At 39.3% G+C, this 25196-nt stretch overlaps 1 protein-coding gene and 1 pseudogene across 5 annotated transcripts in view; one reads left to right on the plus strand and one right to left on the minus strand.

The window, feature by feature from the left end:
- The window catches only part of ATP13A4 (ATPase 13A4), a 128867-nt gene extending 104000 nt beyond the window's left edge, over positions 1-24867 (plus strand). For 4 of the 5 annotated variants that reach the window (XM_078067904.1, XM_078067905.1, XM_078067910.1 and 1 more), the window contains 9 exons: positions 1420-1462; positions 1884-1993; positions 3886-3982; positions 5291-5363; positions 12677-12848; positions 14114-14307; positions 15407-15495; positions 17928-18008; positions 23352-24867. In XM_078067904.1, coding sequence (XP_077924030.1) covers positions 1420-1462; positions 1884-1993; positions 3886-3982; positions 5291-5363; positions 12677-12848; positions 14114-14307; positions 15407-15495; positions 17928-18008; positions 23352-23564 — 1072 coding nt within the window. In that variant the 3' untranslated portion in view covers positions 23565-24867. Of the gene's footprint in view, positions 1-1419; positions 1463-1883; positions 1994-3885; positions 3983-5290; positions 5364-12676; positions 12849-14113; positions 14308-15406; positions 15496-17927; positions 18009-23351 lie in introns of those variants that run through there. The other variant, XM_078067922.1, reaches the window with a different exon arrangement.
- On the minus strand, positions 6872-8430 carry LOC118533316 (large ribosomal subunit protein eL22 pseudogene; annotated as a pseudogene).
- Positions 24868-25196: the final 329 nt, after the last annotated feature.

The raw sequence follows: 25196 nt of genomic DNA on the forward strand, positions 1-25196 counted from the left end.
GGAGGCATGACAGTCAGGGAGAGTGTAAGAGGTACAGGAAGTCACCTACGTTGGCTAAGGCACGGGTTCTTAACCTAACTGCATATGACAGTTACTTCAGGAGTTTTGAAAAAGTAGCACTACCAGGACCCCATTGTCCAGAGATTCTGATTTAGTTGCTCATTTGAGGCTTGGACATCAGTGTTTTTTCAAAGCTCCTCAAATAAGTCAATTTTGCATCCAGAGTTGAGAACCACTGGACTAGAACATGGGGCATGAAAGTGTATGGTGAGAAATGAACCTGGAAGGGTACTTTGAGTTCAGCTCCTGAAGGTACAATGAGAATTTAGACTTTATTTTTATAAGTTATTATTACAGTTCTGATATAAGGAGATTCATATGGCAAGAGATTCACATAACCTTAAAAATATTAAAACATTTATATGACAGAGCATCCTTTCTGTCTTAAATCAGAAAAATAATTCTCTTCTAACACAAGGGTCTCCATTACAGAAAAGACAGTTCAAATAATGTGCCCATTATTTAGGACCCTTTATTTCTTGTTAATAGAACCCATGGAGTCCTGGAAGCTTTCTTTACTTCTGGTGCTAGACCACGTAGATGTGACTCCTACTCATTCCCACTTCATCCTCCTACTTGATTTAGTCACTAGGCAAGCTTCTTGATTCAGAAAGCCCTGTCTTCTCCACATGGTTGACAATCCAGATAGTAAACGAGTATGACAGTGTGGAAGAGAAGTATAGCCAATTCTGTAAATGCTGTGAGAACACTCCTACCTTAAAAAGCAGACTATCCATAATATTTGTCAACAATGAAAGCCCGAGTCTGTACTCAACCTCAAAAAGTGATCCTGAAGCAGGGATGTGTTTTCTTTCTTCGAAGTCTGGGCCCGGCACTGCATTTTTTAGTAGAGCGACTGCTAAGATGGCAGATCTCCTCTCCTGTTACTATTAACAGTACCAACAAGTAATTTTTGTTTCTTGTTTTAGAAATTATAAGGCACTTTTCCATACAGCACCTCACTGAATACTTATAACACTTTGTAGGAGAGAAAAATGATAGCCCCAATGGTCAAGAGATCAGGTCAAAGATCTCAGTCTGGTTTCAAATCTGATGCCCTCTTCACTGTGCCATGGTGTCACATCATCTAACTGTGAACGTCCCACTTTACAGCCAACAAAGCTGCTTCCTAAACAGCAATGTGCAGGGTCTCCCTGAAATGCTTGGAGTCAGGAATGCTGTGCTAGACTGCTGAGTCACACTTTACTTTTAGTCAAACTAGACTCTTAGGGAAACTCCCTTAAAATAAATAATCAGTTCGAATCCTCAGTAATGAAGTTCATCTTATCTTTTTAATTAGAGAAATTAGCCAGTAAAATTGCTTTGATATCCCTTACATTTGACATGGTTCCCTTTTAGTTACTTTGTAGGTATGTGCGGTGATGGGGCCAATGACTGTGGGGTAAGTAGCTGCCGGTGTGTGGGGCCATCGTTGCACTAGAACAGACCAAGACTTACACTTGATTGTGCTTGCCTGGAGTTTACTTTAGAGATAGTATCCCTGGGATATACACTACCTCCATTTTTCTTGATGGAGAAACTGATATGAGGGTTTGGGAGGGTTTTGATCAAAGCCACACAATGACTCAGTGGTTGGTATAGACCAAATGGGGTAGAATATGGCTCTGGACTCCCCACTTCTTTGGCTAAGTGTCCCAGTGCCATCTTTTTCTTATATAGCAGGCAGAGCAAAATCTGGTCATCTCCTGGCTAGTGCTTGGGTCCACAAACCACACTGGCTAGCTTGACAGGCTCTTCTCATGTGGCCTCAGGAGAGATGTATGAGAGTGTGTATGGAGAGTAAGCTGACCCTTTGCTTTCAGGCTTTGAAAATGGCTCACGTGGGCATCTCTTTATCAGAGCAGGAGGCATCTGTGGCCTCACCTTTCACTTCGAAAACTCCAAACATTGAGTGTGTACCTCACCTTATCAAGTAAGTAGACGCTTTCCACCAGTATTGTTTTAATCTCTTTCGACTTTTAGGTGCAGATCCCATTGTTCTGCCAGGGAAAGAGCCAGGAAACTTTGTGTCCCTGGGTGGGGAGGGTGCTTTGCAGGACAATGCAGTCAACCATTCTACTCCCAAGTGGACTTACCAGGAGTTAAAAATAACTGTGGGAGAACAGTGGCATTTCTAATGAAAACCACTCAATAGGTTATTTTTAGAAAATTGGAATCTGGAACTTGTTACTGCTTTGAAAGTGTCGATCATACTCTTATTATTGTTATTTTTACACGGATCTCCTTAGATGTTTTATGATGGGGGGATGGACAGAAACGTTCTCTTCCCCACTTTTGCCCTCTTTCCCTCTTGACTCTTTATGCTTCTTTGGAATATCCTTTCCATCCCCAGTTTTCAAAATACTTACTCATCTTTGCTGCTCCTACTAAAATTTCCCTTGATGCTTTATCTCCACTTCCCAGAATATGTCCTTCAGCTGTATTTTATTTGAATGATAAAGACGGTTAGCATTGTGGCCATTTTGGGCTGTTATAACTAGCATGTATTTACAGTTTGTGAAGTGCTTTAATACCTACTATCTTATACTTCAAAACAGCATGGAGATGTAGGAATGGTCATTTTTTTTTTTTTTTTGCAAATAATGAAATTGATGTTCAATTGATGTGCCCAAGCTCAAACAGCCATATAGGATTAGAAATTCTTAAAATTGATTTTATTTAAATATTTTTTATCTACAAATACCATACTATTCCCACCACATTACAATAATAATGATTTGGCTAGCTCCTCCCAATTTTTAAAAAATTTATGCATGTATTTGACAAATATTTATAGAGTAGGCACTTAGTTCCAGGGACTGGTGGAGACACTGAAGACCCAGAAGAGAGTAAATCACACATCCCTTGATCTCATAAAGTTTTCTTCTGGTGAAGAAGTCAGGTAATAAACACATACACGGACAAATCAAGGGTAATGGGAAAAGTAGGAAAGGGACTTGGGGGGCAGGTGGAATTGGCTGCTGCAGGTGGATGGTATGTGAAAGCCTTTCTAAGGAGGTGAGAGATGAAGAGAAAGTATGTTCTGGTAGAGCAAATGATAGCAGCAGAGCCCCAAAACAGGAAAAAGCCTGTTTTGAAATCAGGTTTTGGAATCCCAGGAAAACATTATGACCAGAAGGAAATTTAAACTCTATTTTCTTTCCAATGAAAGAGATAAAAGTGACGTTTCATAAGTAATCTATTTTATGCTTTCAATATATACTATTTACTCAAAGTCAATAAACAGTAACAGAAACAAGCATGCTCATTGTTTCCAGTCTACTTAAATTCCATATATGACTAATTTGAGTGCAGGTGTTGTTCTAGTCCAGTTTCAGAAAAAGTTGGGATTGCCAAATGAGATGTGAATGAAGTGAAACACCTGCATGAAAATAGCCCCTAAGCCTGCAATCTTATTTAAATCCCTTAGTTCACAGATGAAGAAACTGTAACAGAAGGAAACTGACCTTCCAAATGACATCAGTGTGTAGGTGTGAGATCTGGGACTAGTTCCCAGGCCCTCTGACTCTGGACTGACATAGTCCCCACAGAGAGGACAAGACTAACACTCGACCTGGGCTCCATAGCTGGACCAAGCGTGTGGACCTTGGCCCGGAATCAGTGTTTCCTGAAAATCTAGTCATTTAGCATATTCTGACAGCCAGCTCCAACTGGCTCAAGGCTGTCCAGTCTGTCAGACAAACAGTTGAATAATCAGGTTTTTGATTTTTTTCTCCTGAGCTCAGCTGAACAGCACAGAGTAACTGACCTCATTTTTTTCTATTCCTTTCACTTCCTCACTTTTTCATTTCTTTTCTCACACAGGGAAGGACGTGCAGCTCTGGTTACGTCATTTTGCATGTTTAAGTACATGGCTCTGTACAGCATGATTCAGTATGTTGGTGTTCTGCTGCTCTACTGGGTATGACTGGGGACCTGAGCTCTTGGTTAGTGAGGACCAAAACCAGTGGTGGTGCCCTCCTAATCAGCAATGCCTCTTAAGGAAGAGTGCATGTGGGGAACTTCGAGCACCAATAGCCCCTCTAAAACTACCTTTATTTATTTTTTTATAAGTATTTTATTTTTTTAATTTTTAAAATTTAAATTCAATTAGATGAATGTACACAGGAAAAGTTGATGGTGTCAATTCTTTGACTCTCTGACATTTTTTAATGCAGTGGTCGCTGAGGATCAGAACACAGCACTTTCTCGCTGTTGCTTCTGCCTCCTTGGACCAGGTCTCTATCTTCCCTGTTCCAGTGTGACTCAACCCTAGTGTACCATTCATTAGAGAGACGATTCTCTGATTGGGGTTGCTGGTAAATGTTTCATAGCCGGCTCTCTCTGGAAAAACAAGCCCTGCTTATTAAAGTTTTCCAGCTTTCATGGTATCAGTACTCCCACCATGGCTGGTTTCAAGCTGTCTACCTGCTGTCACTGAGCATGGAGTTGGGAAGAGATATACAGTAGCTTGCCATTATGTAGTATTTGCACCGCAGAGATACAAGAGTTGTAAATACCTTAAAGAGCATAGATAATAGCACAATGTAGGAAAATGGTTAGGAAGTGCTGGGTTTTGGGTATTTATTAGCTTTGTTTTTAGCACAATGTATTTAATGGTAGATTTGTATGACTTAAATTTTTATAATGACTGTGTTTAACAACCAGTTCAAAAAGATCCCTGAAAACTTAGCAATTAACTCTCATGAGTTAGTACAAGTAGCATATTGCTGATTCCTTAGATTCATCTCTATGTCCTGCCCTCTTGCTTCTGGATTGAAGGTTTTAGTTCTGTTATTTTAAGATTACCTATGTCTTTTCCCACTCATTAACGAATGAGCCAGAGAAGGAGAAGCTATGTAGGTAAAATTGTGTAAGATCACCACATACTTAACACTTGTTACTCCTGGGAACCCACTCTTCTATTGTGCCAGACCAAACCCTGACTTCTCTGCTAGCAGGTAGAAAAGAGATCAGAGATGAATGTAGTAGAGTGAGATGTCCCCCTCAACAAGAGGATGCTGATTCGCAAAAGGCCCAGCCCAAAGAGCACACGAAGGTGGCCTCCTGGCTAGAGAGGTTCTCACAGCCTTGTCTTTGGTACTCTCACCCTGGCTGCACCATCTCCTTGGTAAAATCCTATGTTGCAGTGACGAAATGAATGTAGTTGATGTCAGGCTTCATCCAGAAGGTCATAACTTTTTTGAGCCTCTTTCCTTTTTATTTTCAGGAGACAAACAGCCTTTCAAATTACCAGTTTCTGTTCCAGGATCTGGCCATCACAACTCTTATTGGCATAACAAGTAAGACATTTTTAAAACTTTCTTTGCTCCCTCAATGTACTTCCCTCTGCCCCTCTGAAGGTCCACCAGGAGAGACACCAGTTGTAGACTCAGGGATGAGGGACTTATTCCCGTTTGTACATACAGAGAGGGAAAGAGGAAATAGGACCCCTACTTTTGAGAGTTGGGTTGAAAGAAAAGTGTTAGCAAAGGAAAATATGGCTAGTTCTTTTGCTGTTTTCCACAAAATATGGGGCTTCCATAATGGTCACTAAACATTTAAGATGAAAAATGAACTTTGAAAATCAGGAATGCTGACTTTAGTATGCTTTCTGTTATAATTACAGTTAAAATGTGCCCAGTTTATAGAAGCTGAATGGTTTTTATGTTTCCCAACTTTAAATCCTAGCCTTTGGGGGTTTTGAATGGAGATTGAAGATAATCTTTCCATCAGGCCACTCCCACTCCCACCTCTGAATTGTCTCCCCAATTTTCCTGCTGTAGGATTTCCCCCCAACCCATCCACTCCCCATCATCTTTACCATATTCTCTGCTTTGCTCTCTGTTAAATATAAATGCCAACAATTCCATCTGTACTTTTAATCCTACCTCCTCCTACCTTCTCAAGGATTTTGTTTCTGTAATAATCTCTTTCTCCATCATCATCAACTTTTCTCTGGTCTGCTGGATCATTTTCATCAGCATATAAATATATTTTCTTATCTTCTACCAGATCTGATATTCAACAAAATCATTAACTACTGACTGAGTGCCGAGTTTGTACTACCTACTGAAATAGACACCTAGAACATAGCAGTGAAAGAAAAAAACAAATAAAAATTCCCTTCCTTACATTCTAGTAAAATAGCACCACTATCTACCTAGTTGTTCAAAGACCTGGAGCCATCCTTAGTTTCGCTTTTCATTACCCATCACATCCCATACCTTTGAAGTTCCAGTTGGCTCTACCTGCAGAAGCTATCCTGCATCTTTCCTCTCCATCCGCAGCTCTGTAGCCCTGGTCACCGAGCAATGTCACCTCCCTTGTGGATTCCTGCAACAACCTTACAACTGATCTTGCTTCCCCTCACCCCCATTTACCTTTCCAAGGGTAGTAAGAATGTTATTTTTAAGAACTAAATTTTATTGTCATCCACTTGCTTAAAATGCTTTGGCCCCTGCCTGCTTCACCTTCATTTCCAACCACATTGCTACCCACTTGTTCCAGGCACCCCAGTTTTTCAGTCTCTTGAGCACTGCCAAACTTGTGGTCACCACAGTACCTTTGTTTTTGTTATTTCCTTTGCCTAAAACACTCTCCCCTTCAATCTTTATATGGCTTTGAATTTTCTTATTATTCAGATCTCAGCTCGCATGTCACCACTTCAGGAAGGTCAGTTTAAGTAGTCACCAAGCCAATTATTCTCTATCACACAATTGTGCTTTATTTTATTTTATTTTATTATTTTATTTTATTGGTTCCCAGGTTTTGTTCAAGAACTCACACAAAGATTCCAGATAAATGAGTTTTAATCCTCATCTTCCTCCTCTTCCTCGTCCTGGTTAATCTGGAAGTATTGCAATTTGTAATTCTCTTTGCTGTTAGCAACTACACTCAACCAATCACATGGATTATTCTAATTCAATATTTTTTGATGAGATATTTCAAATGCCTTTTGGAAAAAGTCACCTCAGAAGTTACCATAATCTTGCTCTTGCTCCTTTCAGTGGTTACAACCTCTCCACTGAGATTCCCAGCTTTTCTATTCATTTTGATTCTCACCCGAAGAAACTGCTCAAAACTGGCAGCATCTGTGATTCTCTCTTCTACAGGGTGGGTGTAATCAAGGGCAAATTTCAGAACTTGCTACTTCTTTTTTTTTTTTTGCTTCCCTTTGCCATAAGCTTTTTCACAGGGGCTTGGTGGCAATGGAGGCAAGAAACACAACTGTGCTCTGTTTTTTTTCGTGTATGGCACAGTCTAAAATTATGATATTTATCTATGTTTTTATTTGCATTTTCCTGCCTCCCCTCTCCCAGAGTGTGTGCGTTGTGAGAACAGCACCTTGTCTGTCTTGACTACTGTTGTGTTCCCAACACTATTGACAGTGCTAACATATCTGAGGGGCTCATGAAATACTGGTCAAATCTCTGGAAAGTACACCCTCGGACAGTCCATACTGTTAAGAGAGTTCTCCTTCATTTTAAGGCAAACCTATCTCTGTGGAACTTCTACCCATCCCAGTTCTGCCATTTGTGGTGGCGCAGGGTAGTCTGGGTTTTCTCCTCAGGACAGTCTTTCTTCCAGATTTTTGAAAACACTCCTCATGTCTTTCATGATTGTTCTCTGCTCAGTAGCAAGCATCTCCAGGTTTTCCTCTGTTTTTTTGATAAATACTTGATTATTTTTTGTTCTTATGATTATTAATATATATTCATTGTGAAACGAAGATGGAAAACATTGCAAGATATAACAAAGAAAAAAAAACCACTGTTATTCTACCATTCAGAACTAACCAATTAAAGGGTTTTGATATATATGTGTAAATGAAGAAATTTGAAGTATGTTCTCTATATAGTTGTGCGTACATTTTTTCATTTAACTTTATAAGTACTTTTTTAAAGGTTTTATTTAAATTCAAGTTAGTTAACATATAGTGTATTATTAGTGTCAGGGGTAGAGTTTAGTGATCCATCAGTGGCATATAACACCCAGTGCTCATTCTATCAAGTGCCCTCCTTAATGTTCATCTCCTAATCACCCCATCCATCCCCCCACCCACCTCCCCTCTCACAACCCCCAGCTTGTTTCCTATAGTTAAGAGTCTCTTATGGTTTGCTTCCCTCTCTGTTTTTATCTTATTTTCCCTTCCTTTCCCCTATGTTATTTTAACGTCATTAAATAGTTTCTTTTTTATTTTGGTAAGACGTATATAACATAAAATTTGTTGTTTTCAACATTTTTAAGTATCTAGTTCAGGAGCATGAATGACATTCACAGTGTTGTGCAACCCATTACCACTACCTACTTCCTAAATTTTTCATCACCCCAAACAGAAACTGTACCCGTTAAGTAACAGCTCCCCATTGTTCCTCTTCCCAGCCTCTGGCAGGTAACCTCTAATCTACTTTTGGTTTCTATAAATTTGCTTTTTCAAGATATTTCATATAAATAAAACCATACAATATTTGTTCCTTTGTGTCTGGCTTATATCAATTATCGTAGTGTTTCCAAGGTTTACCTATGTTGTAGCATGTCTCAGAATTTCATTCCTTTTTTATGGCTGGGTAATATTCTATTCCATGTGTATACCACATTTTGTTTATCCATTTATTTGTTGATGGACTTGAGCTGCTTTCACCTTTTGGCTATTGTAAAGAGTGCTGCAATGAACATCTGCATAAAGGATCTGCTTGAATCCCTGTTTTTATTTTGGGTATAGGAATGGAATTGCTGGGTCCTATTGTCATCATATATTTAGCTCTTTGAGAAACACCCAAACTACTTTCCAGAGTGACTACATCATTTTCCACTCTCACAAGCGTTGTATGAGGATCTCAATTTCTCCAGTCTCATCCACACTTGTTATTTAACTTAAAAAAATTATTTTCACATCCTAGTCAGTATGGAATGGTATCTTATTATAGTTTTGAATTTGTTTCCCTAATAACTAATCATGTTGAGTATATTTTCATGTACTTACTGGTCATTTGTATGTCTTTTTTTTGAGAAATGTTTCTTTAAGTCTTTTGCTCATTTCTTAACTGGATTTTTGTCTTTCGGTTGTTGAGCTCTAGAGTTCTTCAGATGTTGTGGATGTTAAAACCTTCTCAGATACACTATTGCAGAAATTTTCTCCCATTCTATGTTGTTTTTTCCTTTTCTTGATAATGTCCTTTGATGTATAAAAGTTTCTAATTATGATTAAGTCCAATGTATCTATATGTTTCTTTTATAGCTCATGCTTTAGGTGTCATATCTAAGAATCCATTGTCAAATCTAAGGTTGTGTAGATTTACCCTGTGTTTTCTAAAAAGAATTTTATGGTTTTTGGCTATTATACTTAAGTCATTGATTTGTGTGTGTGTGTGTATGTGTGTGTGTATTAATTTCTCTATATGGTGTGAAGTTGGGGTCCAATTTCATTTATTTGGCATGTGGAAATCTAGTTGTCCCAGCCCCATTTGTTAAAAAGACTCTTCTTTCCCCCATTGGATAGTCTTAACACTCATAATGAAAATAATCGGCCATGGATATATGGGTTTATTTCTAGACCCTCAATTCTATTCCACTGGTCTAAATGCCATTACCTTATGCTATTACCACAGTGTTCTGATTACTTTTTTTTATAGTAAGTTTGAAATCGGGAAGTGTTGGGTCCTCCAACATTGTTCTTTTTCAAAATTGTTTTGACTATTCAGGGCCCCCTTTAATTCCACATGAATTTGAAGATCAAATTTAATATTCTGAAAAAAAGCCATTTGAATTTTGATGGAGATTGTGTTGAATCTATAGATCACCTTGGATAATATTGAAATCTTAACAGTATTAAGTCTTCCAATCCATGAACATCTGATGTATTTCCTTTTGTTTATGTTTTGCTTAATTTATTTTAGCAAAGTTTTGTGATTTTTGGTGTTTAACTCTTTCTCCTCTTTGGCTAAACTTATTCCTAGATATTTTACGGTTTTGAATGCTTTTGAAAATGGGATTGTTCTCTTAATTTCTTTTTAAAATTGTTTATTGCCAATGTATAGAAACACAACTGATTTTTATGTGTTGATCTTATATCCTGCAATGTAGCTGAATGTGTTTATTAACTCTAGTAGCTTGCTTTCTTTCTCTTCTTCTTTTCTTTCTTTCTTTCTTTCTTTCTTTCTTTCTTTCTTTCTTTCTTTCTTTCTTTCAACAGCTTAAGTAGGAGTTTATTTTTTTTAAGTAAGCTCTATGCTCAGTGTGGGGTTCAAACTAATGATTCCGAGATCAAGACTACATGCTCTCCCCACTGAGCCAGCTGGGTGCCCCTCTAGTTACTTTCTTGTGTATTCTTTGGGATTCCCAATATACAGGATTATGTCACTTGTGAATAGAGATAGTTTTACTTCTTCCTTCCAATTTGGATGACTTTAGTTCTTTTCCTTTTCTAATTGCTCTGGATAGAACTTTCAGTACAATGTTGAATAGCAGTCATGAAATGGGAATTCTTGTCTTGTTCCTATCTTAGGGGGAAAGCTCTCAGCCTTTCACCCTTGGATATGATGCTAGCTCTGAATAACTTGTAATCATGGGGATTTCATGTAGCATCCTAAATTTATAATAATCTACTTTGAATTGATACCTTAACTTTAATAGCATGCAGAACACTGCTACTTCACAACTCTGTCTCCTCCTTTTATATTGTTGTTGCCACAAATTACATCTTTATCCATTGTGTGCCCAACAACATAGATATATAATTATTTTTTATGTGTTGTCTTTTAAACCATGTAGGAATAAAAAGTGGAATTAAAAACCAAAAATAAAATAAAAGAGTCTTTTATATTTGCTCAAATAGTTACTTTTACTGGACAAAATGTAGTGTCAATGAAGAAGTAGAAATTATAAAAAAGGATTCTTTAAAAAGACTTTCTTTTGGCTCTTTTTCATATTTTCTATTTCTTTATTGACATTTTCATTTTGTTCATACATTGCTTCCTGATTTCTTTGAGCATATTTGAAACAGTTGTTTTAAAGTCTTTGTCCAATACGTCCAATGCCCAGGCTTCCTCAGAGATGATTTCTATCAATTTATTTTGTTCCATTGAATATTATAGTGTCATACTCTGGAAATCAGATTTACCCCCTTCCCTAGGGCTTGATGGTTTTTGTTTTGCTATTTTTTGAAGACTATCAGAGTCCATTTGTTTAGTGACTTCCCCAAACTATTTTTGCAGACTGTATCAGTTATTATGTGTGGTCAATGAAATCTCTGTTCCTTTGGCTTTTGCTCAGGTAGTGTTTTGATTGAGATTTTTCTCGACCTCCATGATTTTAAAACCATGAACAAAGAAGAACCTCTCACCGTCTTTGCAGATTTATTCTGTGCTCGGGCACTTCAACACTTAGCCAGGCTTGTACTGAGTACAAAGATCATCCAGAGCTGAAAACTGAGGGGCTGTTCTGGTCTTTTCTGAGCATGTATCTTACCTTAGGTGTGTGCATGGCTTCCTATAGTCCCCAATATACGCAGGTGCTTTTGAATGCCATAATATCCCGAAGAAACTTTCTTTAGCTTTTCTTTATATTGGCTGTTATTTTATGTCTCAACTGTAATCTTTTGCTCCAGGTGATTGTGGGTAGTTGGTTAGGCTTACAATGTTTTCAAGCAGTGTATGTTGCTGTCCTGAGTTAAATTTTGCATTAGGTGAGAGAGATGAGGACCTTGCACCAGTCCTTCAGGTAACCCCCAACAGATTAGAACAGACCCACACAATAATTTGTGATAAAGTCTGCTCCTTTCCTCCTGTGACCAGATACCAGAGTCCTCTCCACATTAGGAGTGTGAACAACCAACTTTGAGGTTGCCACTGAGCTGAAGAAGGGTATGGCAAGGCCAAGTAAAAATGACACAGAACCTTCCTACCATTTTTAAGCTGCCTTTTTTTTTTTTGATTTAGCGTATGTTTGATTGCTATAAGCCTTTGTTTTTCAGAGTTCTGATGAAGTTAGTTTTGACAGTTTCTGCTTGTTTTTTGATGTTTCTGTGGAAGGTTGGGAACTTGGAGCTGCTTGCTCTGCCATTTTTCTGATATCACTCCTCATTTTGTCATTGAATATTTTAAAGCATTACTTCTAAGTGACTGTGTGTTGTTTCATTATATAGATGTACCATAATTTACTGTAAATGATGCAGTAATGAACATCTTTCTATACCTCTGAATTTTTTAGCTTAGGTAAATTTCCAGGAATGACCATGTCAAATGTTATGAACAATTTTCAATCTTTTCATATTTATTGTCAAATTGCCTGGCAGAAGGTTTGTGTCAATGTACATTCCCATAATCTGTGTATGAGAGTATGCATTTCATCATGTCCTCACCTATAATTTGGTGGCCTTTTCTCATTTAACAGGCAAAAATAAGAGTGTCTCATGATTGTTCTGTCTGCTCTCTTAGGAATTTCTCATATGACTTGCGTTGGAGTCCATTTGTTATTTTGTTCCCTCAAAAAAATGATGTACTTCAGTTTGTCAATTTGCTTGGATGTGTGGGCCCAAGAAGTTACACTGTTCTTCTGATGAAGAATAGAACATTTTCCTGCTCTCACAAATATAAAACTTGAATTTATTTTGTAGTGAACTTGAATGGTGCCTACCCCAAGCTGGTGCCTTTCAGGCCTGCAGGACGGCTGATCTCCCCACCTCTGCTGCTCTCTGTGATTTTCAACATTCTTCTCAGCCTGGCTATGCACATTGTGGGCTTCATTCTGGTTCAGAGGCAGCCTTGGTATTCCATGGAGATGCACAGGTACTATCAAAGCCCCAATTCCAGCATCTCACATTCTAATTTCTTTCTTTCTTTCTTTTTTTTTTTAGGATTTTATTTATTTGAGAGAGAGAATGAGATAGAGAGAGAGCATGAGAGGGGGAGGGTCAGAAGGAGAAGCAGACTCCCTGCTGAGCAGGGAGCCCGATGCGGGACTCGATCCCGGGACTCCAGGATCACGACCTGAGCCAAAGGCAGTCGCTTAACCAACTGAGCCACCCAGGCGCCCTCACATTCTAATTTCTATCAAATATCATTTGACCCTTATGACAGGAAACAAATGGTTCTTCATTCTTCTAGAAGCATTGGCTTCTTTAAGTCCCTTGGGAAAATTTCCAGTGATCTTCTCTTCCCTGTAGCACAGTTTGAGGATATCATTCTTTGGCACTTACCTTTGCCTGTCTTGTGTCATGATGATCTATGACCATCTTTTATATCTAGGGTGACCATGCATTATAGTTTGCCCAGTCAGCCCCACTTTAAGCCTGATATAACAATGAACTTATGTGTAATTAATTAATTAATTACTGAAGTATAATTGGCATACAATGTTATATTAGTTTCAGGTGTACAAGCTATCGATTTGGCAATTCTGTACATCATTCAGTGCTTACCATGATAAGTGGTAACCATCTGTCACCATATGTTACTATGATATTAGTGATTATATTCCCTATGCTGTACTTTGCATCCCTGTGACTTATTCACTTGTAACTGGAAGTTTGTACATCTTAATCCCCTTTATCTATTTTCCCCGTCCCCCCCACTCATGTCTCCTCTGGCAACTACCAGTTTTTCTGATGATATTTGTCTTTTCCTTTCACATTCAAATCTGTTCTTATTGTATGACAAATTATATGGTCACCCTATTTATGAATGTTTAGAGATCTTAAGCGATGAGAGGGAAGAATCATGGCTTACTCACGTCTTTCCCACATAGCCAAAATACACATGATGGTTGTCCAATTTATTGAATATATAACTTGCTTATCTAGCTATCCCCTATCTATCTATCTATCTATCTATCTATCTATCTATCTATCTATATCTATCTATCATCTATCTATCTTTTATCTATTCATCTATCCAAAATATAGATCTATCTGTGCTGGTTTCCTTCTCCTTACTTTTCAGTATATTCTTTACCAAAGTATAAATAAGTACACTGAGAGCATGGAGTCCTGTAGATACAAATGTTCCATAAAGACCTGTCATCTTACTTCATTACCTTTTTGTTTCCTTTTCAGTGTCTGCACACTGCAAAATGAAAGCATCTCAAAGTTAATCATTTCTCCAACTGCTCCAGAAAAAATTGGAAGTAATGGTGCCTTCATAAGCTTTGAGAACACTACCATATGGTTCTTGGGAACAATCAACTGTATCATTGTGGCTCTTATTTTCTCTAAAGGAAAACCATTTAGGCAGCCCATCTATACAAACTGTGAGTAGCATTGTACCAGATCAGAGGTGAGAGGTCACCAGAGGGAACAGATATCCCTAGGTCACTTGGGAGCAGCTGCAGAGTTGATGCTTATCTTGGGTTTGCTGACTTCTACTCTAGGGCTCTCTAAAACACATTGTGCAGCCTCATCCTTTGCTCCTTCCCTCAAAGCTGCATTAAATTCTAGGGTTTCTTTCTCTACTCTTTCCTTCACCAGAAGTTTGTATCTAGCTGTCTTTTCATGGCATCACTCCAAATAGGGATGGCTCATTTATTTCCTTACTTGTCAGTACGTGTCAGAATTCATCCAGGAGGAAGTGGAGAGAAGTGTCACAGCACTCAGTTGGAACATATCTCCTGCCATTAAGACAATGGTTAAGATGGCATTGTGTGGTTGGCAGGCTGGGAGTGGGTCCCTCCTGAAGGAACCTGGCCATAGTGATTGTGGAGGCTCTTGGCCAAAGTACCTGCCACCACCTTGCATTCTGGGCTGGGGTGGGGAGTGTGTTAGAAGAAGTGGGTGACCTGATTAGCCCTTGGAACATTTATTTGTAGGCCACCACTGCCTCTCTAATTGGGAAAATTTAGAAGCACAGGTTGAAGAATCAATATCCTCATAAAAATTTGTTTGTTCAGAGAAAATTATTTTACCCTTCTCCTTCTTAAGATGAGAAAGCAGTCAAATGCTGACCTGTACATGACTGCAATTTAAACATTTGATTATTTACAGCCCTCCTTTTTTTCCAGAAAAGGATTTGAGGCAGGTGTTTTGCATTAAAGAAACTCAGATACTTAAATGTCTTCAAGGCATTTTTTGAAAATATATTATGTCAGTGTTGCTCTCTCTATATTTCTTACTTTTATTAATTGAAGCTTACAACATGCATGTGAAAATTTCCACTTGCCTCAAGGACATGCATAGAAATTGTGGAGGTGAGACCCATTGCATAGAAATGAGTACTTTCCATTTATTATGCTGTGTTTGGATGTAGAAATCAAGTAAATTTAATCAGCGTTAATCTAGAATATGTCTATCAATAGATGTGACACTCTATACTCTGATTTCTCTAAATGATAGCTTGTGTTCTTATTTCCTCAGATATATTTGTCCTTGTGCTGGTCATACAGCTGAGTGTGTGTCTCTTCATCCTATTTGCTGATATTCCAGAATTATATAGGCGTTTGGATGTAAGTCTTATCTCTGGGATATGACGATGATGGTTCATAGTTATATAACACCCTGACTTCAAGAAGCAGGTCACAATTGCAGTTGACACAGATTCTTGACACTGATTATTCTTTTCGAATAGTAGAGTTAAAAAGAATACTGGCTTTATTCATATTTTCTATTTAAGCTGGCCAGGAAATAAGATTCTATCTAGTCTCGATTTCCAAGTATTTCAGAAACATCGAGCATTTTTTTTTAAAAGATCCCTGTAAGAATAGAAAAATCTATTTATATATATTCTCTTTCAAGTGTGAGAGATTTCTTCCTAAATGTTTCTGTTTTGAAGCTGTTGGAAACAGTTTGCCTATAACACTTACCTCGTTAATTCTCAAATTTGTATTTACATCTTTTTAAAAAAAACTCTTTAAAAACGTGTTTGTCTATATGTTCCTATGTTCATCATAGCCATGGGCTATGTTAGGCACTGGTAATATGAGAATGAACAAGATAGGATCTTGATCGTCGTGAAACGTGTCTTTGAGATGGAGAGGTAGCCAGGCAGGCTCATGGAGCACTAAGTAAAAAAGCTCACTTCCTTTTACCATCTCTTCTCTATTCTATTTATTGGTCTAAAGGACATTTGGTAATAATGAACTTCTAATTCAAAAGCATAGGCTAAAGGAATAGAAATATATATTTTCCCTTGCTCAGATATGTAAAATTTGTCTCTTAGAGAGTTTGAAATTTGTCTCAAAATTACACAACATAAGACAATTCATGAGGTAAGGTATGGCTCTTTGCAAGCAAGTTTTGCTTTTTTTTTTAAGATTTTACTTATTCATTTGAGAGAGAGTGAATGAGGGGAGGGGAGAGCACAAGGCTAAGAGGAGGGGCAGAGGGAGAGGGAGAAGCAGACTCCCCTCTGAGCAGGGAGCCGGATGCGGGGCTCAATCCTAGGGCCCCAGGATCATGACCTGAGCCGAAGGCAGACACTTAACCAACTGAGCCACCCAGGTGCCCCGGCTGCAGTGCAATTCTAAAAAAGCCCAAACACAGTTGCCCATCAGAGGTGTCTAATGTCTCACAAGAATGAGTGCAGTGGGCAGGCTTGCCATCCTTAGTTATTAGCTATGAGCAACCCATGGGAAGTGTGGCCTCAGGGTAGACATGGTGGGAGATTCTGAGCGTAGCACTAGAGCGCCTGCCACTTATTCTCCCAGTAGGACACCTGAATGGAGCGTGTTCATGGCTGCCCCAACCACATACATGATCCCTCACCTTGTTCTTTCATGAGACAGTGTATTTTGGTAATTGTTCCATAGCAGTACATAAAGCTTCCTCATTCCTTTTTTATGCTAATATAATTATTTCAATATACATATATGTACCATAATTTATATGTAGTCCCCTATTGATAGACATTTAGGTTGCTTCCAGTGTTTGCTATTACAAACAAAGCTGCAATGAAATAACCTTATACATATATCATTTCAGGCACATACAAATATGTCTCTAGGATAAATTCCCAGAAATGATTTTGAACTTTTAATTTTAATAGCATTGCCCTCCACAGAGTTGTACCAGTTTTTAATCCCCCGGTGTAGAAGGCAGTGTATGAGGCAGTGCTGGGTCCAGCAGTGTGCGCTTGGCTTCATTTCAGCCATCTATCCATCCATCCATCCATCCATCCATCCATCCATCCATCCATCCCTTCATTTATCCAGCCAGCCAGCCATTCAGTATACATATCTATTATATATATCGTGTGCCTGGGGAGGGATTGGGAAAAATGCAGAGAAACTGGGAAGAAAAGGCGTGAAGTGCCAGCTTGAGTTCAGCCCTGCTTGCTCCATTGGTGAGTACCCTCATCATGGCACTATGCAGCTGGGTACACACGGTCCTGAGCGGGAAGCCCTGACTTGAGGCTCAGAAGCAGGGCCCAGCTGAGGGGAGATGTGGCACCAGAGAGTAGAGGGCAACACCGCTCATTTTGGAGGTTTGACACACGTACCCTCAGAGCCTTCTGGGAATAGGGCCACGTTCCTGTATTCCCTCGCAAAAGCAAACAATGGAAGCAAACAAAAAACACTTATCAAATTTATCAAGTTTTGATCAAATTTATTTTAGGAAATTTAGAAATTACAGAGGAACCAAAAAATAAAAAGAAGAAGAAAGAAAGATAAGAGAAAATAAAGCAACAATCATAGTTTACAAGTCATTGGAATCGTTGGGTATAATCCTTCCACATTGTTTGATACATGCATAAAAATATGTCTTATTATATGTATTATGTATGTATGTGTATCTAATATGTACATATATAATATACACATAATGCATGTCTATTACATCCATGATCTATAACCTATGAAAATGTACACCATGAACATGTGAACATTTTTCTGGCGTTTATTTGTCTTCAAACTAACAGTGATTCTCCATCTCCCACCAGCTGCTCTGCACTCCTATTCTGTGGAGGGTCTACATCATCATTATGCTCAGTTCCAATTTCATTGTGTCCCTTGTTGTGGAGGTAAGTGCCCTGGGGCTGCTGATCATTTGGGCCAGAGATGGACAGGGTATTCTTTGGGAGTCTGAAAAAAGGAACAGCTTAATTGATAAGACTCAGCAGTGCAAGGGGTTCCCTTCCTCAGCCACATGAGCAATGGTGCTTTCACCTGGTGAATTCCAAACAAGGTGTTAGTTTTCCTGCCTGCAGAGTGGACCTGGAGAGAATGGAATTATGATGTCTAAAGTCCTGTTCATTTCTAAAATCCACAAATAGAGAACCAACTCATTTGATTTTTTGAAATTAAATATGATTCACATACTATAAAATCCACCTTCTTAAAGTATGCAGTTCAGTGGTTTTTAGTATATTCACTGAGTTGTGCAACCATCACCACTAATTCCAGAACATTCTCATCACTCCAGAAGAAATCCTGTACCCATTAGCAGTCACTCCTCATTGCCCCTTACCCCTCTTTAACCCCTTGGCAAACACTAATTTACTTTCTGTCCCTATGGATTTGCCTATTCTGGACATTTCACATAAAGGGAATCACATAATATATGGCCTTTTGTGTCTGGCTTCTTTCACTTATTACTTTTACTTTACAGATGGGAAATAAGATTCATAGTGAGCTTTTCCTGGCTTTTATTCTTCATCTCCCAGTTGCTCCATTTCTTTAGTAAAATGTGTCTGTGCTCCCTCTTTCTTTGGCTGTGGTTCACTCTCTCCTCCTTCCGTGCTATTAGACAACCTCTCCACTCTTCAGAGCCTACTGAAGGACAGGGGGCATCCCTAGGAAAGGCATCTGTGTCAAAGGAGAGGTGAGCATCAGGATTCAATCTGCCCCCCATTCCTACTTCTGGTTGCAAACCCAGCCTCGTTCCAGTGAGGGGGGGATTCGTGGTGGGTGGAGAGTACCTGGAACTTGACTTCCCTGCAGAACCTTCCATATCAGGCAGGGTAAAAACTGCTAGTTTTTGTAGGGCATTTGTTTGCTAGGGCATACATAGGCTAGTTTGCTAGGGCATAGAATTAAGGTACTGGAGCCTCTCTCTGTATGCAAAACCAGGGCCTCTCAAACTTGAATGGGCATCAGAGTCACCTGGAGGATTTGTTAAAACACAGGTTGTCCAGGCCTTCCCCTAGCATTTCTGATTCAATAGGTCTGGAATAGGCGCAAGTTTTTATTTCTTTTTTTTTTTTTTTAAGATTTTTTTATTTATTCATTTGAGAGAGATAGAGAGAGAGACAGCATGAGCAGGGAGAGAGGCAGAGGAGAGGGAGAAGCAGGTTCCCCACCGAGCCAGGACCCCGGGATCATGACCCGAGCCGAAGGCAGATGCTTAACCATCTGAGCCACCCAGGTGACCCGCAAGTTTTTATTTCTAATAGGTTGTCAGTTGATTCTGATACTGCTGGTTGAGAAACTACATTGAGAAGTACCATGCTAACCCATATGGGTCTCCAAAGCCACCAAATTAGTAAAAGAGCATCACATGAGTGTCCTCATACCTAGTTGCAGAAGGGTGAACTTTGTCCTTTAAGGGATAATCTTATGTATGTATCTTGTCCCTGGCAGCAATCACATTATTTCCTCCGTGTAGTACATCTGCCTCCATGTCTGCGTATTGAAATGCTATTTCATCCTCTGTGGCACATCTGTAGGACTCTCCTCTTCATGAATCTTTCCCAAAGCCTGGGTAGGTTAGGCAAATACCAGTGGCTTAAACAGTAAAAATATTTATTGCTTCACTTAAGAGGATAGGAGTTAAGTGGTTTCCGGGCTGGTTTAGTAGCTCAGTGGTGTCACTGGGGATCATCAGTCTTTCACTTTTCAGTCTCTCCATCTTTAGATATTGGCCTTTCACGTTTGTGTGTATTGCTTATGTGTCCAGATCACTTCCAGGTCGCTGGGCATTATCTCTGTTTTCATGCAGGAAGAAAATGGAAGGAGAGGCGCCAGCAAGCTTTTTCCCCTCAAGTAGGAACGCTTCATGAGGAAACAAAATAATTTCGTACAGCCACCCTCCGGACTCTCTCTTATGCCTCATTGGTTAGAACTGTGTCTGATTGTCATCCTGAGTAGGAAAGGATTCTGGGAAAGTAGAACTATGCCAAAAGATTAGACAGATTGGCTTAGACTGTGTGTGAGTTTTTTCCTTTTAGGTAGGCAGGAAAAAGTTGGGAGGAATGTGCTGAGCAACAAAGTAGGAGGACTTCTCCAGCCCTTTCCCTAGCATTTCTGATTCAATAGGTCTGGTGACAGGTGACAGGTAACTGAGCAATGAAGTTTGCCATAATCCCCTAGTAGGAAGCCATTCAACTGCCACTATATTTGCAGTTAAGAGCATAAGCCAGGAGTAGTCTACCTGGGTTTGAATCCTGGCTCTACCCTTTCTTGCTGCCTGACTCTGGGCAACACCTGCTATTCCACTCCTCTGTGTCTGTTTCTTCATCTGAAAAATAGTGATAATAAGGGTACCTTATCTCATCGGGTTACTGTGAGCATGAACTGTGAATACAGAAAAGCACACAGTAAATATTTGATAAATATAAACTATTATTATTGTATTATCTCTTGCGGTACTTAGTATTTCTCACTTTAAATCTATCAATCATTCAGGCTTTCATTTGTTCATTTGCTCTTTCCACAAGCACTTGTTGACCATGTGGCATGTCCTAGGGCACAATGTGACATGGATTCTGATGACCTTGTCCATTGCTCACAGTTTAGAGTAAGCAAGAGGAGAAATGCCACAGTTATTTGTGTATAGGCTGTGTATGGATATAAACTGTGCTGGCAAGAACTCATCTCAGTACCTACAGTATCTAAGACCCTGCTTTATTCTAATAGAAACTGGGTAAAGTTTTGTTCAGTTATTAAATGTAAGAAGTGATGCTGCTCGCTTGCAGCAGAGGAAGAGGGTCATTTGATACTCATGAAAGATTAAGTTTCTCCTCTGTTCCTTGTGTTGAGTGAGACATGGAGACAGGCATGGATGTTTAGTGTGGGTTCCCGGCAGCTTTTGCACTGAGAAATAACACTGTGAGGTCCCAGCTCTCACCTCCAGGCTCTTCCACTGCCGTCTCCAGTTGTTTGAAGTTACCTTTCTGCTGTCAGGAGGCACTCAGGAGCAAACCAAAGCCATTTGAGTCTGTGGTGAAGGCAGTTGTAATGGAGAATTACGGACACTTAATTTCTTGCCGTATGAGGTGAGCCTAGCAGAGCAGGTAAAGACCTCAGACAGTCATGGATGCAGCAAGATGTTCTTCTCAGGTAGTTGTAGGGATGTCTGACAGCGGATGCTAAAGATTCCTGGGATGGGCATGCTAACTCCATACTCCCTGGATAGCCTGTGACAGAGATGGTCCAGAGAGGTTTTGGGGGACAGGCATGAGGGATGGCTGGCCTCCTTCCGTATAGTCCTGAATAGTGCCTGGTCCACTAAGAGGTCTAACCCTACGCCTAATCTTAGAACGGCCCAGCAAACAGTTTTGAATGGAACCTATCCTCACTTTGCTTCCTCACGATGTAACCTCCAACTGAAAGGCAGAGGAGCTAATGCGGGTAGCTTTAATTCTCCTCCCCCTTTTTTTTTATTACTTATGTGTTTGTATATATATGTCATATATATGAATTATTTTAGTAGCCAGTCTGAAGAGCTTGTGTAGTGAAGTTCTGTTTTTTGTTTTTTAAGAAATGGTATTTCATAAAGGGGTGAAACAAAAAAAGTTTCTAGTTCTACATTTAATTTGCAATGTAGAGTGACAGGACAGATCACTTCTTGGTGCTTTAGCTTCCCTTTCCAGAGCAGCAGAGGGATACAGGTATCAGAATTCTACATAATTCTAGAATTATGAAAACACTCTGCATGGCATATAGCACTAAAGTCTGTGTGTGTCTCTGTTTTGCTTTGTTTCATTTGTTTTGTTTAAAACCTGCTAAGATTTCCTAGAGGTAAGTTAAATTTTAAGACCTTTAATTGGATACCTATGATCCTGCCTTATTCCAGCTCTAAAGAGAACTACTGTTCTCTTGTTAATTAGGAAGGACCAAAAAACTTTGGTATGGGAAAGTAGAATCACAAATCTGGCTAGGTGAGCCCTGCCCGAGAGGTTTGCAAGATGCTCTTGAGATGGCTGTGTGGGTGTTTCACAGCCTGTTAGCAGATGATCCATTTTTAGAGGACAATTCAGACTAGCTGTACCCATTATTTCCATGGGCAATGGGACTCAAATGGCAAAGATGGGTGTATTTTAGGAAAACTGCTACTCTGGCAAAGTTCCTTGTAAAATCCCATAGAATTGACTCTTCCAATTTAGCAAAGATACCACTGACAAACACCAAAATAAGTTTTAATTCTGTGGGACAGCAGGATTTTCATATTTTTCTTTTTGTTTCTTTCATGATAACTTCTAAGATGGTTAGCTTTTATGGCTAAATATGATAAAAATGAAAAATTAAAAAATAACCTCTCATGCATTCTGTGTTGTGAGTTATAATTTGGGCTCTATTTGAGGCTCAGTCTAATTCACGAGATAAAATGGCAGTCTAAAATGTTTCCAAAGAGACATAGTTTTTGTAATTTTAAAAAATGCATTGCAATGAAATATTTGTAGGTGAAGGTCAGAGGCCACAGTCAACATAGTGCATAACCATTTGTTAAATAGTTCAGAAGGGTGGTAAAGGGAGGACCTATACCATGCCATGTCCTGCATTGTAGGGAGAGTTACATAATTTTTATGACAAATGTAACAGGAAGGAATTATTATTTCTGTTCACTGAGGCTCAGAGAAGGTAATTAATTTGCCCATAGTAGGTGTCAGAGCTGGAACTTGAATTCAGGTCTGTCTAAGTCCAAGACTGTGGTGCATATTTCCACTTTACTGACCTATGTTCGTAACTATGCATTTAAGTGCCAGGGCATACCAAAGCCACATCATGCCCTTGGCACATCTTTCTAAAGGGTAATTCCATTTGGTGGTAAGTAATTTTAAATATCATTTTATATTAAATCAAATATGGGTGTGGCATGGAGTGATCGGCAGAATTTGAATGATTTTAAATTTAATTTATATACAAGATTCAGAAGAAATTTCATCCTCAAGGCAGCCTACTTCAAACTGTTTCCAGACTCTTGAAACTATGTTCCTCTCTCCCAGAGAAGTTCCTTAAGTGGAAGAGTTTGAGAGGCTGAGACCTAACCCAGGAAACCACATTGGAATTGTTTGTCCAGGCCTCACGTTTTTTGTCAAGCTGGATCTAAGCAGCCAATGTGGTGGTTCCTTCTTAGGGTCTATGGAGGGCCATAGCCTGGAAATATTTGACCTCTGGTTGTAAAGGGTAACTCTTTTATTTTGCAGGAGGCCATCATTGAAAATCGAGCCCTGTGGATGACATTCAAAAGGTGTTTTGGCTATCAATCAAAAAGTCAGTATCGGATATGGCAGAGGGCCTTGGCAAATGACCCTAGTTGGCCGCTGCTAAACCAAACATCCTACTCTGACATGCCAGGGTGTGGAAGGGGAGTGTCTTACAGCAATCCGGTGTTTGAGAGCAATGAAGAACATCTCTGAAGCCAGTGTGATATTCAAGTTGACAAAACATAGAAACAATGACAAAAGAGACCAATTTCAGTGATTTTCAAGCAATGAGACTCTTCTAAAATCAGCTGGAGTTTTTGGAATCAAAAACCTATCCAATCATGGTGGTAAATTAAAATCTACATGACAAAATACTTTCTACAGAGCAGAACACTGCCCCAGAAGAGTGTTTTCCTCTTGGCTTCTGAGAATATTGAGGGTGTTAGTAAATCAAGAATGGGCCAAGGATGGCAATTGGCCAAGAGATTGGGAGGCTAATGGACAAGGAGAATATATAATCTTTCTTCTTGGATAACATTTTTTAAATGAGTTGAGAGAAAATAGTACTGTGTGTAGTCCTAGAATTGTAACATGTGAAAGATCACTTTTCAATTCGTATTTTATTGGTGGAAAAACAAATGCATGGGAGCCATCACACAAATTTTCACTGTCCGGTTCCTTTGTAGTACTTTCAGAGTTGAGACAATTCCTTCTGCCTCTGGCCTTTTCCTATGTATTAGTAAGGATGGGCTGAGCTGATGCTGCAATAACAAACAACTCCCTTGTCTCAGTGGCTTAACACACAAGAGCTTCTTTCGTGGCCCAGGTGACTCTGTAGACTCGCCTTCCTCACAGTGCTGGTTGCTTCAATCTGTTGGCCCCACTGACTGAAAAGAAGGACTCCATGTTCACTGTGATGGGGAAGGAAGAGTCTGGAGCTCACACAAAGGCTTTCCACTGCCTCACTCCAGAAGTGGATGCATCTCTTCCACTACTCATATCTCATTTATCAAGGATTTGGCAAAGAAGCTGGGAAGTACAGTCACCTGTATTTAGGGCTGGTTTCATGGATGTATGACCTGTGCAGTCACCTAGGGCCCCATGCTTAGAAGGGCCACACCCTTATTTTAATGCTTTGCTGTTGCCATCTTGAAATTCTAAATTTTGAAATTCCCACATTTTCATTTTGGATTCAGCCCCACAAATTATGTAGTTGGTCCAGCTTGTGTTCCTAGGAAAGAAAGGAAAGTAGCACATATCAAAGAGCCCAGGCACTGTCCTCTAAGCTCTGCAGCCCCTTCCCCTGTGAACATTTCCTATATTTTAGGAACTCCACATCTCACATATCCAACTTCAACTATTTCCACTCCTCTTCTCTATTATTTTTGAGAAAAGTTAGTCATGTGCTACAACATTATATGTTATCATTGACGTAAGTCCTTACACAGTCTACATATTTCTTCAGTCCGAGGCTTCAATTTTCCGAAAATAGAAATAGCCCTTATTTTTATCACTATTACAATTTTGTTATATTGGATTCATTTAGCATAGAAAACACCCAGGTTTCTGTTAGCTCAGCAGACAACTCTGAGTTCTAGGACAATATCCACAAATAGTATTTTAAAGCAAAAGCCAAATTTTCATTACAAACATCAAATGCTAAGTGAATGTTCTGGGTAGGGGGTGGGTCCTAGGCTGGGTTTGTTACTTGTTTTTTTTTTTTTTTAATTTTATTTTATTATGTTAGTCACCATACAATACATCATTAGTTTTTGAAGTAGTGGCTTTGTTACTTGTTGATAGCATATGCAAGCATTGCCTTCCCTGGCTGAATTCCTGAGGATG

Source organism: Halichoerus grypus, chromosome 1, assembly GCF_964656455.1.
Source record: "Halichoerus grypus chromosome 1, mHalGry1.hap1.1, whole genome shotgun sequence".
NCBI classification, from domain to species: Eukaryota; Metazoa; Chordata; class Mammalia; order Carnivora; family Phocidae; genus Halichoerus; species Halichoerus grypus.